General features: G+C 39.8%; 1 protein-coding gene across 1 annotated transcript in view; it reads right to left on the reverse strand.

The window, feature by feature from the left end:
* The window catches only part of GUCY2F (guanylate cyclase 2F, retinal), a 79,400-nt gene that overhangs the window by 45,111 nt on the left and 20,755 nt on the right, over nt 1–13,534 (reverse strand). Inside the window, exons 4-7 of the mRNA XM_007196519.2 lie at nt 11,258–11,612; nt 9,791–9,875; nt 5,876–5,972; nt 1,740–1,871 (exon numbers count right to left, since the gene is read on the reverse strand). Of these exons, the coding sequence (XP_007196581.2) occupies nt 1,740–1,871; nt 5,876–5,972; nt 9,791–9,875; nt 11,258–11,612 (669 nt within the window). The remainder of the gene's footprint in view (nt 1–1,739; nt 1,872–5,875; nt 5,973–9,790; nt 9,876–11,257; nt 11,613–13,534) is intronic.

A 13,534-nucleotide genomic window follows, 5' to 3' on the forward strand; every position in this document is an offset into this window, starting at 1 on the left:
ATACCAATGCCTGGGCCCACCCCATACGAAATGAATCAGAGTTACTATGCCTGGGCATAGGTATTTTTTCGTTTCCCACAGAGATTCTAATGAACAGCCAAGATTAAGAATTTAGTTCAACCCCTCAATTTACAGATGAAAAACCAAGAGACTGCCTTAGGTATTGAGATTTACTTCAGAATCTTAGAGATGTCCATATATTTGTAAAGCCATCAGCCCCATTCCATTTGACATTCAGAAGATTATCTTGAGATTATCTTGCCTTTGGTCTTTGAGAGAGTAGAACTGTCAATTCCCCAATACCTCAAGTTTACATTTGAATCAAATCTCCTATTTGATTAAATTAAGTTCAAGGCAAGATCCAGAGGTTTCCTGCTCCAAATTTAAGTCAACACACTTCAGGTACACTGAGAAAATATATGCCATGCTAATCTTGGCGTTTTTATGTAGTTATAAATTATTTATCCAATGAAGGAGAGCATTCACTTGGAAAATCCAATGGTGGACAACCTAAAAACTCATTCTGGCCTGTTTTGGACTTTCTTTGTAGTTACTATTGAAGTTGAGAGTGTTTGCTGCTTTTGGGAGTATCTTCAAACAAAACAAGGAAACCATACTGGGAAGGCCTTACTTAGGAGGGACAGAAAGGCAGTCTAGTTTCCCTTTTACCCCCTGCTTAACTCTTTCCTGCTGAGAAGAAACAGTTCGTCTCTCCAACTGATTCAAGATTTGTTCTGGTTGCCAAATTCCAGTATCTTAGAACAAGGGGTTGTGGGTGGTCTCTTAAAGCTTGAAAGACAGAAATTTAAGTGAAATAAAAAGGATTTCTATTTTAGACATCAGAAGGTAACCTTTTACTGCAAGAGGAAGTACAGGCTGAGAAAAGGAAAGAAATGAATAATTTTTTAAAGATTTCAGTAATATCAGAGAATAACAGGTAAAGGAAGAACAAGCAGTATTTGAAGGGAAGAGCTTGCCCCAAGCCTTACTCTATATAAGCATGTCTCTAGACATCCCATCACAAACAGTTCACTCAGGAAGTCATCTCTTCTATTATTATATCTATGTCTTCTGGAATGAGTGACATGGTTAAGTGTTTGGGCCTCATGAACTTTTTTCCGCATTCATAGTAAATACATGGTGTTGAAAGATCAATGAAAAAAAAAAAAAGATCAATGAAGTTGGAAGTAAGTAGATTAGTTGCTGAGGAAAATCATCGTCAAAAATGTCAACCAGGGGCTTCCCTGGTGGCGCAGTGGTTGAGAATCTGCCTGCCAATGCAGGGGACACGGGTTTGAGCCCTGGTCTGGGAAGATCCCGCATGCCACGGAGCAATTGGGCCCGTGAGCCACAATTACTGAGCCTGCGCGTCTGGAGCCTGTGCTCCGCAACAAGAGAGGCCGCGACGGTGAGAGGCCCGCGCACCGCGATGAAGGGTGGTCCCCACTTGCCACAACTAGAGAAAGCCCTCGCACAGAAACGAAGACCCAACACAGTTATAAATAAATAAATAAATAAATAAATAAATAAATAAATAAAAGAACGTGAATTTCTAAAAAAAAAAAAAAAAATGTCAACCAAACAAGTCTGTAAGGGGATAATGGACAAAAACACTTATCAAAAGGAAAGACTTACCAAAAGCCTCAATATTTTGGCACAAAGACTAAGTAAGTCCTACGTCACTGCCTCATTTTAAAACCCAAGAAGGCAGCAGATTAGATAGCTGTTGGATATCCTACCTCATAAATCGCTATGTTGGAGTTTTCATAGGTAGCTGGAGTTAGGCTCCCTGAAGAAAAGGAGAGCCTTGGGAACCTTCCACTTTGGACCTCTGACGTGATCTGGAAGCTTACACTGGCACGACTTCCTCTCTGTGAAAGGATTAGAAAAGAAAGTTTATGAACAAAATTACCGTGATTAAGGACAGAGCATTGAGCTATGGTATAGACACTGTGCTTACATGGTATTTTTTTCTTCTTTAATTCCTAAGAGAGTAACTCTATGAGTTGAGCTCTATAAACATGAGATTGATTAATTTTTCCTATTCCCAGCAGTTTTTTATGCTAGGATTCGTTCTGTGCTTCACCTCCGTATACCACAATTCACCTCCATATACCACAAAAGAAAGGCAAAGCTTTGCAGATATTTCCATCTCCTAGAGAAGATTAGAGCTGTGGATTTTTGGGGACAAGAAAGAACGCCTGTCATAATTTAATTTGGGACCCTCATTTTATAGACAAAAGTGAGAAAAAGATGAGAATCTAACATTTTGAAAAAATCAATAGAAAAATTAGGACAGAATCCCACTGTTCTGGCTCTTAGGCTTAGCTCTTAATGTTATACCATCTTGAATGGCATCCTTTTTTGTGCAGGCAAGATTAATGGCAGAAGATATCTCAGAAAGCTATAAGATGGTAGAGAGTGAGAAGATCATCTGCCCATGATTTATAAGTCTGATGTTTAAATAGGCCGAATTTCTTATTTCTTTATTTGTTAATTAGTACACATAAGCCTGGTAAGAGAGGGCTAGGAAGTGTACAGTTGAATGACAAAAGGAAGGGTTATCTCCAATCTGTGTTAACTTTTAAAATTGAACATCTTCAACTGAACTTAATATCTTCAACTGAACCAGCAGACGTACTTCATATGAAGAAATAATAAGTCAACAAGTTCCTCATATCCTTCTCCACGTCTCTAAATATGCCTTTCTTAAAATTATAGCAATTCAGAGTTAGCAGTTACATTTGGTATTGTCTAGTCCATTCCCCACCACCAACTCCAACACTCTCACTTTACAATGAAGAAACAGAGACCTAGAGAGGGACTTAGGGACTGGAAGAGGAATGTAGATGTTATATTTCCGGTCTTGTGTTCTTTGTACCACATCATGCTTTGTTTCACTCTTGCTTGCCAATAAAAATTAATCTTAAGCAGTTTCACACACTCTGCCCTTAACAATCTTTGATAAACTGAAGATCACCAGTTGATTTAGCCCCGAGTTCAGTTCATTCTACCAAGACAAGACTATCACAAAGCTCCAAGGCAATAGTAAACTATACTTAGCTCCTAATGTGTTGAAGTCCCAACAGCTCAAGATTCAGACAAGATGGAAAACTTGACTCTTCACATAACCCTTGCATCAACCTGAACTCTCCTCAACAGAGCAAGGCCAGAGAGGAATCCACTTCCCTTTCATTCTTTATTTTCATATCTCAGCAGGAGCACCTAGATCTGTATATTGAGATATAAAACTCTCCATGAAGGGCAAAGGAGAGAGCAAGAGAATCTGCCAAAATCCACATATATTTGGGCTTCAGCTTCACTTTCTTCTAAAAACTTCCTTTCCTGACCTGACTTCTCCTGACCTGCCAATTTTTCTAGACTGAATTAATTTTTTATTCACCAAGAGTTTACACTTTCAGACATTCCATTTGGATGGAATTCTTGGCTTGGCTTCTTGACTGATTAGACACAGCCAGCTGCAAGTTTGTGACTACACAGCAGTTAAGGAAAATATATGCTCCCCTTATCTTCTTCCATCAGAACCCATGATACAAGCCAAGTGCCAAAAAGGATCTGGAGGCCAACGGCTATGTTCTTCTAGGTAATGCCATCCCTTTCCACCTGGGCCAATATAGTAAAGAAAAAAGGAGAAGAAGAAGAAGAAGAAGGAGAAGAAGGAGAAGCAGCCCTGTAAGGCTATCTATCCCTGTTGCTATTCATTTTTATCACTCATGTGGTGAGAAGTGGTGATGATTGTATTTTTTAACTCTCATTATGTCAGAATTTATGCACAAGTGAAAGAAAAGATCTATTATCATGAACAAGATTTTAAAACCTTAGGCACTTTGCTCATCTGAAGGTAGCACTATTCTGTTATTTATGGTGATTTTGTGAGAACTGGTATGAAACCCAAATATATTTTGTGTCTCAGTAGGAAAGAGAGAAGGCATAGGTGGAAGAGGTTTTATATTTACTGGACTACTGCAAGGCCTATAAAAAGGAGAGGCTAATTCAGTCCAAAATTGAGCTACGTTTATTGTTTTGACACTTTAGACCCAAAACATCTAGTTATATTGAATATGACAAATCCAGACAAATTCCACCACTTGAGTTCCAGTGTCCTCTGGTGGCTTCAAAAATAGAGACTAACATCAATAAGTTTTGATGGCATAAGGGCAGAATGTAGCTTTCAGCCACAGTGATCATTTTGGCATTCAGCAATACATTTCCAGGAACATGATATCAACATTACAAAAGGATCTGGTGATTTAAACAAGTAAGAGTTAGGGCTGTAATTGAGACTTAAAGCAAACAGCTGAACTTTTCATTTGATTCCAAATGCACAGGGTATTATCATGTAAATCCACTCTCACCCAGCCAACTAGTTAAAGCACACCTTTTAGTGTCACATTTAGGCAAGTGATCAGTTCTGTCACAGAGATAATTAATTCTCAGATCTGGTATGCTGGTGTAGCAAAAGTAAATAGCACATAAGAACAATGTGAGGTGTGGGAATCCTCTCCCTACACCCTGCCACCACCATACTAGAATTTGCAAAGACTAATGTCTTATTTTGACCACATATACTGGGCACAAAGAGGCACAGTCTCCTACTACTAGCTGCATTGGACAAAACTCTTCCCTACACATTTTCTTTTCCAAGCTCTTGTTTGTGCTGTTTTCTCTGCCTAGGAGGCCTATAGGGGTGAGGCAGGTAATATAAATTGATGAAACAAGTTGAGTATAAGACAATAGAGAGTGATGGGAAATGTGTCAAACTGCAGACACCGTTTTTGCAAATTCTTCCGAAAATGGTGACTACTGAAGAGTTTCAGCCAGTTGCCACAATGATGCCCAAAGTTGATAGATCTTCCAACCTATAAAGAACATCCAGAAATCCAGGTTTTTATGTATAATCTCACAATTCCAAAATTCTGGCTACAATTTTTTAAAACCATAAAGGTCAGACAAAAGTGGTTACCAGTTTGTGACCTGGGACCTAGACAAATCCTCTCCCGCCTTCTTTAAGACCCAGATTCGGTGCTGGGTCTCTAAGAAGCCTTCCTCCACTGATCAGTCTCCTCTTAAGTTCTACCATATTTCTAGTGTCCTCTGTGCAATATGGCATCTACCGACTCGTATGGTATGATTTGTCTCTCTGACTTGACTGTAATCTCCATGAAGGCAGGGACTACATGCCATCTCTTACAAAGCCTAGCCCAAGGCCAGGACATAGTGGCAGGCACTCAGTGAAAACAGCCAATTACAACACAATCACAATCAGAAGGGAACCCCTGGTGACACTTAACTTTCTTTCACTAGTTGATTCATTCACCACTTTTAAGAGCACCTATTACACTATCAGCACCACATCAGGTGCTATGGGCTAACATTAAAACAAAAAAGATGTACCTCCACCCTTGAGGAACTAGCAATCACATGTTGAGTCCAAATGTACAAAAAAAGGGCTATATGAAGTCAAAGCTACACTATTGTTCAAAGTGCGCTGCATCAGTTTCTCAAAACTAAGACAGCACTATCCAATAGAAATGTAACATGAGCCACATATGTACTTTTAAGTTTTCTAGTAGTCACATTAAAAAAACCTAAAAAGAAACAGGTGAGGTTAATTTTAGTAATATACTTTATTTAACCCAATATATCTAAAGTATTATCATTCTGACATGTCATTAATATTTTTAAAAATTTTAATGAGATATTTTACATTTATACTGTCTTCTAAGTCCAACGTGTATTTTACTCTTACAGCACATCTCAGTTCAGGCTAGCTACATGCCTAGTGCCCAACAGTCACTTGTGGCGTGCGGAGACCAGCTTGGGCCGTGCAGTAAGAGAAAGGGATGTTCCTTACCTTACTGCCAAAGTGGGGTTTGATAAACGTCACATCCTCCAAAGTCAGTAGAATTCTGTTGGGTCCTTTAATCAACTGGATTTTATTTATACGACGTCTGAAACAAGCATACAATCAGAAGGTCACAGGGGGCGGGATGTTTTGCAAACCAGGGGTAAATTTGCCCTATGATAGAAGTTAAAAATATATACAAGATAATTGAGAGAATAACCACAAATAGATGTTTACCACAGTATCCACAGCAAAGAGAGAGAACAAGCCTGGTCCTCATAACGTGCAATGTTACAAAGAGAAAAGTGAAAATGCTATTAAGGAGGTATCAAAAGGGAGAGTGCTGCATGGGGATAGTATCTCAGACTAATAAAACAGTGATTCCACATCAAGGGTACATTCAAAACAACACCTCTGAATACTTTTAAAGAACTCAACACCTTTTGTCATATGCCATAGTATATATTCTGATAATACCAAGGCCAAGAATCATTAATCTCCATTTTATAAATACAAAAAACACCTTAAAGAAACAAAACAAAATTAAGCAAATTATGTGAGATCCCATAGCCTGAGGCAGAGCTGGGACTTGAATCCTTGGTGTCTGGCTGTGGGCCCAGATTTCTGCCCACAAGACCACTTGTCTTGCAAAGTTGCATCTATACGTTGCCAAAGCAACAGGTTGAAAAGTGGAAAAATTCAATCAGTTGGTTGCTTTGTCTACATGATTCCAAACAAGTGGGCTGACTGAGTTTTTTTCCTTTGACTGAATTGGTCTCTTGTTTAAAGAGTCTTGTCTCACAGTTTAAACCTGATTCTCTCCAAACATGCCCATTAATTTGCGGTGAATGCAATTATTTCTTACAAATCAATTACTAGACACATAGGAGTTTATGATGTCTACCCACACAGCCAGGTGGGTCCTCAGTTGAGCTAACTGAGCAACCTGAGGACCTGAAAGGAACCTTGGATTAGTCCGTGTGGTTGTTTTGTTCTGTTTTGTCTTGAGGGCTCTGATAGCTACAGTTTGGCTTCACTTTTTCCATAACCCCTTAATGGTCACCCTGTGGAATGTATTAAAGCTGACAGCCAGAATGGGGAAAACAACCACTGAATGAAAATGCTTTGTCAAGTTGCTCTAAGAAGTCTACAGTGTCACTGTAGCTTTAAGTACCAGCAACCCAGACAGTTTTTCTCAGTGATTCTACTGATTTGTAAACAAACAATTAATGTGTTTCTAATTGTCTGCCAACAAATATGTCCCTTATCACTGTGGGAGCTGCTGCCCTGCAGAGAAAATTAAAAGAGCCCTGTAGTGAATTCTTGGGTAGAGCACATGAATCTTTTGGCAAAGTAAAGCATCACTCCCTAACTTATCTATTTCATATGTGCAGTGAATTGTCTTAAAACAGGCACACCTGTAAAAATAATCATGCTACAGAATACACTCTAGTAGAAAAAAAACTGGACTCTCAATCCAGAGACCTGGGGTGTAGTGCAGATTCTGTCATTAATTAGCCAGATTACCTTGGATAAATAATTTAACCTCTTCATGCCCCAGTGTCCTCATCTATCTAGCCAGATAATAGTCCTTGCATTACTCGCTTTATAGAGTTGTTTTGAAAATCAAATGAGATAATATATGTGAAAGTGCTCCGAAAAGCGCGAAGCACTATGAAAGTATAAGAGCTCATTATTTTCATTATCATCATTAGTATTACAAAGCACGGGAGAGCTTTATAGAAAGGCGAGGCAATCTGGTTCAGAGTAGGGAGAAAGGAGGAGTTCAAAGAATCCTTTGTTTTGGGGTGGTTGGGTTCTTTGCACGTCTTTCTTTCGGAAGAAAAAAAAACTTAAACAATCAAAACACAGAGAAAGGGAAGGAACAGAGAGCCACTCTCCTGCAAGTAATCACCATCTATTACAGAAACTCATCAGCCGCTCAGCTCTTCTGATTGCAGCCACGGTGGGCAGAGAGAGGGAGGAAGGCAGCAGAGAGAGGGCATCTTTTGTGCTTTGTTAACTGAAGAACCAAGGCCCAAGTGACTCTGGGAAATGATGTGCCTCTCTCCCATCTCTGAGTTTTCTGTGACCACTTGAAGTACCAATTGTCTCAAACTCATTTTCCTCGCCAATCATTTTCCTCTCCAGTCTTCTTTGCCCTTCAGCCCACAAGATCCAAACAAACCCGCCCCCCCATGACTTTGTTTTCTTTTTTTCCTTCCCTTCCTGAGAATTGCAGGTTGGGCTCACTCTAAGCCCAAAAAACCAGTCAATTCCATGAGAAAGACCAGTGAGATCAGTCATTTGGGGGAGAGTGGGGGGGGGAGATTGACAAATAAACAGCTAAGCGACTCCATTTTCCACCTTGCCATGGCATCTTTTGGCATTAGGAAGCCAGAGCCTATTACTCTTCAAATCTCCCTAGAGGGGGAAGATTTTGATTGGAGGGCATTTATTTTCACTAAGTATCTCATGATGTTAATTAAATACTTTATTCTTTGGCAGCAGCTAAAGACATTAAATTCCTGTTCTGAGCAGAGATATGTCACAGTCATAGAAATTGAAAGAAAAACTTCCTTTGAACTACACTACTGTCTTTATCAAGTGTGCTTTAACAATGCATAAGCTACCTACTATTTTGTGTGGCTTTATCAAGTTTCTAATACTGGGGAGATGGATAATAGTGGTTTTTCACAGCGATGCTAACATTCTAACACTAAGAGTAACACCTGTTATAGTTTCAATCCAGGATTTTGCAGACTCATTAGAACATCAGAGCTGGAAGGGCTCTTAAAGATCATCTAATCCAATTCCTTCATTTTACAAATGAGAAAATTCTGGCCAAGAGAGATTTAGTGTCTTGTCCAAATTTACACAGCTACTTAATACACTCTAGACATGTTTTTTCTTGGAATTTTCCAAAATAGCTCCACTCCATTCCCTACCAAGTTCTTGTCATATTGTTGTTAGGACCACCCACAAAGAGATAACAAAGGTGTGGTTTGCAGGGTGGAAAGGGTAAAGTGGGAGGGGTATGGCTGATTTCATTTTTCATTTTTCCCAAATCATCCTAATGTGGGGAGGATCCAACTGTTAAAACGCAAAGATTATAAGAAAGAAGTGTCATATTAAGCCATCTTCAGCCATTTATCCCTGATCCTGAATTAGTTCATCAGAGTAGTTGGTCATGTATTAAATGATCTGAGGGAGAAAAACAAGGACTTGATGATGTTGATGATCAGCTAGGATAGCTTTTGTCCAAGGAAGAAGGACAGTAAAAATCTGGAATACGATACCCTGGGCAGAAGAGATTACTGTCAAAGTGAGGATCCTGGGCTCCCAACAGTCAGCAGGAGAGTCCCACGTGCTTGGGAAGGAGATGAGATTTACTGTTTCTTGAGCACCTACTGTGAGTCAGGTATTGTTCTAGGTACAATACTTGCTTCAGTTTATTTAATCCCCCCTACAGTCCTGTGAATTAATACCATTATTCCCAAATCTTAGGTTCTAGCCAAAGTCTGCCTAACTCTTGGAACTTGTTAAAATATCCCAGTCCATACCTACCACTCCATACCATTTGAGGAAGGAAGTGGTTATAGGAGACTCTGCCAGTGGAAAAGGGAGCACAGCTAGGGAGTAGGCAGGCCCTAAAGTACTAGTTCTCTTATTTCACGATAGTGTTGAGAGCCAGATCTGCTCACAGGCGACAACACTGACAACACAACTGAGGAAGTTATTCTTGGCATCATGAAAACACTTCACTCTAAATGGGGCCGGTAAGGATGGTAAATCACTACGGAAAAAAGAAAATCAGTGGGTCATGTAATGAGGCAATTGTACTGAAACATGACTTCCCAGAAATCAATATTAACAAGGCTATAATGGGCTTGTGTTTTTATATACAAAAAGAAAAAAATGTACCTTATAAAGTAAGCAAATCCATTAATAGACAGCAGGGCTATAAGCAAGGCAAGGCAGACCATCACAGCAAAGGCAGGGTCGATGCCTACAGAGAGGAAGAGGAGGGGGAAGAATGGCATCAGAAAGAGGCTGTAAATAAAGGGCACCACTGAGCGACTCCTCGTGCTTTCTGGTGACTCTAAAATCAAGCTACATCTACCTAACTTAATTCTATTTTTCTCCAGCACAGTCTGTCTTGTTGACTTTATGGACACAGAAAGCAATTTCACTGTTCTGAAGCAAAACCACTCACCACTCTGACAATAACAAATCACATGAATTAAGGCTGACCTGGGTGTTTCCTTGGAGAAAAAAAGTCCACGAATGGAAAACTTTGAGTACTTTAATTTAAGTTGGACAGCAATAGAGTTCTTGAGAATAAATATGTTATCTCACCTGCGAAGGGTATTATGTTGGCTTCATAAAATAAAAGACCTTTTTAATTCACCTGAGCCCATAGACCTCGTGAGTTATAGATGAAAAACATAACACTTGTCCTTCAAGGGTCAGTCTGGTTTTGATAATTAGTGTTTTCACTAGGATGTAAATTGTCCTCTGTAAAATCTACGTATTTGGATAGATTACTAAGATTTCAGAGGGAAATATATGATGAGGCAAGTAAAGAGGTAGCTGGGTATGTCACGCTAAAACAAAGTAGAAGTTGAAGTCTATTTCAAATAGATGCATTTGGTTTTAGAAGGGTGTGGGGTACACTTGCATAGGAATAGTATAGATCCTTCCAAATTTCCCCTCTGGCTCTCAGAGATTGGATGGAGTTTCCCCTCTTCCACAAACTAGAGGGGTTCCATCAGTCAATCAAATGCAAGTATTCATGGGATGCCAACAGTGTTGGTTGGTTGGAGGGTATAAGAATTATTAGCTCTGGTCCCTGCCCTCAAGGAGCAGTCCATTTGGGAGGAAGAGACACAATCAATACACAAGAAACAACTGAAAAGCAATTTTGTGCTAAGCTGTGAGGTACAGACTTTTAGTTCAACGGGAGTTCAGAGAGGAGAGGGTGGAAAATGGTATTTCTGTGGTGGAACCTGATTGAAAGGATTTGGATACATCAAGGGAAGGACAGGTGAATTTTCTAGCAGGGGGAACAGTCACAGATCACAGCCTACAAAAGACCAAGAAAAAGCATCATGCCTTCCTCTTATTAGAAAAACCTCTTTGGCAGTGGGATCCTTTTAAAAACAGGTAGGGGGGGCTTTTAAATTGTGGATGGTTATTCAAGGTTACAAAGTACGTATCATGGTCCTTATTATTTTAAATTAACTATGTAGAGTGCCAAGATGTTTATGTCACCTAAATGCAAATGATTGATTCTCGGAGTGTCCCAATATTAAAATATGCCTTCTCCTAAGAGGTTCCCTGTAACCCAAGCTGAGCCAAATTGACTACCATTGATTTTCCATTCCTTACCTCCTTGGCAGATCTTCCCTTCTGCAAACCAGCATTTTGCATCTGCTTGAGGGGGCCTGCCACCAGGGAAGTGAATTGGGGTCTCTCTGAATCGTAGCAGCTCTGTTTCCATGTCCACAGTGTAAGTACTGTGGAGTTCCCATTCTTTCCAGTTGGTGTCCAGGATCACATAGTCTGAAATTCCATTTCCATTTGAATCTGTCCTTATCAACTGGTTGAATCCATAGAACTGCATGTTTCTGGAATGCTGAACCAGACTGGCAGCACTGGCCCGTCCATTTTCTTTCATAGCATTATTCATGGCTTGTGCGATAAAGTAAATTGAATTGTAGATGGTTCCAAACAACGGTGAAACCTATTTTTAAAAATTACAATTATCTTGAGCCCTAGTCACCCTAGAGCAATCTCAGAGTGTATTCCAAGCCTGTGTTCATTATTAAGGGCTGCACGTCTGAGTGGAGGTGAGCTATGAAGACCCAGAGGAAAAAAAAAAACAAACAATTGTTTCTCAGGACTTGCTTGGTTTCTCCCCTGAATTTTTCTGTTTTTCTCCCCCAGGCCTTCACATCTTTAAATATATCAACTATGACAATTTTATGAGCAAATCAAGTCATACACAATATATTTTTATGCTCCTAAACTAAGATAGTGATTTAGAGTTATAAAGGGCACTAAAAAAAAAAGTATGAAATAGACAAGAGGCACGCAAGGAAATTTACCAGGTTAATTACTACTGCATTATGCATGGTAAAATCATTTGGTTGACACTACTAGAGTGGTAGGTGTATGTGGTAAGACTATAAATAATGTGTCTCCACAGTCCAGGTCTGTGTCCCGACTTAGTTCAAAATGGCTATTCTCCTAGACACGTGCTCCCCAGAGAAAGTGGACAAGTTCAAAATGGCTATTCTCCTAGACACGTGCTCCCCAGAGAAAGTGAACAAGTTCAAAATGGCTATTCTCCTAGACACGTGCTCCCCAGAGAAAGTGAACAAGTTCAAAATGGCTATTCTCCTAGACACGTGCTCCCCAGAGAAAGTGAACACTAGAAAACAGTTTTAAACATATACCCCAACTCATACACATGCAGACATGCACACTGACACACACACCCACAAATACAGAGCCAAATGTTTTTGTGTATGGAGAAAGTAGGTTTTAATCAAGAAATCCCATAATCTGTTGCTGTGCAAAGTGGCAAAGCTTTGGTGAGAAGCCACTGTAAAGCAACAAGGCTGCTACAATGGACAGCATGACTCTTCTTCTCATATAAATATGGTAAAAGCAACAGCATTTGTGTCCTGTGTCTGATACCCTGCTCATTAACCTTGTAAGTTTATTTTTGGAACAAACCTTGTATCCTTTTTCCAAAAAGGTGGGGAAGAAGAGCAAATGATCCCTCCATGCTTCCTCCCACACTGGCCATGGCTTCGTGGCTTTTCACAACATTTCACTTCTAGGATGGAGTTCAAGAAAGCTATGGTCATGCCATTTTACTAAGCTTCAGGGAAAGCTGATACTTGCTACTTCAGTTTCACAAGGTCTAGAAAGCTATCCTCCTGTAACAATCTGCATCTGAATTAGAGGGTTTAAAATTGAGTGAATCATTTTTGTGCTAGAAATACAAGTCAAGATGCAGAGTGGTGTAGCAGCTAGCAAAACACTGCCATGCCTTGTAAATGTAGAGCAGAGGGTTTTCAACCCTGGCTGCACATTAGAACTACCTGAGGAATGTCAAAAATACTAATGCCAAACACAACCCAACCAGTAAAATGAGACACTTTAGGTTAGGAACCCAGTAATCAGTATTATGAAAAGCTCCCCAGGGATTCTAATATTCATACAGGGTTCAAGACCAACAGTATAGAAGAAGACACACTGGCCTGGGGTCTTTTCCTAATGCCAGTATGTTGGGCGAGTTACTTATTCCCTCTCTCTGGACTTCAGTTTCTTACTCTCTAAAATGAGGATATAGAATCATGAATGTCTAAACCTTGGGAGTCATCTGGTCTAGCTATCTTACTTCCTAGATATGAAAGAGAGACCCAAAGGAGTTAAGTGATTTGTCAAGGTCGATTAGCAAACACTTGGTCCTGTCCAAGATAGTCATAAGATTTTGGTCCATGCCAAAATGTCCTTGAGATTTGGTCATATTTAGTCCTATCCAAAATGTCCATAAGACATTTGGTCCACACCAAAAGGTCCTGGAAATTTGGTCCTACCCAAAATGTCCAGGAGCATATTTGGTCCATGCCAAATGGTTTTGGAGAGGACCAA

Source organism: Balaenoptera acutorostrata, chromosome X (assembly GCF_949987535.1).
Source record: "Balaenoptera acutorostrata chromosome X, mBalAcu1.1, whole genome shotgun sequence".
Classification (NCBI taxonomy): domain Eukaryota; kingdom Metazoa; phylum Chordata; class Mammalia; order Artiodactyla; family Balaenopteridae; genus Balaenoptera; species Balaenoptera acutorostrata.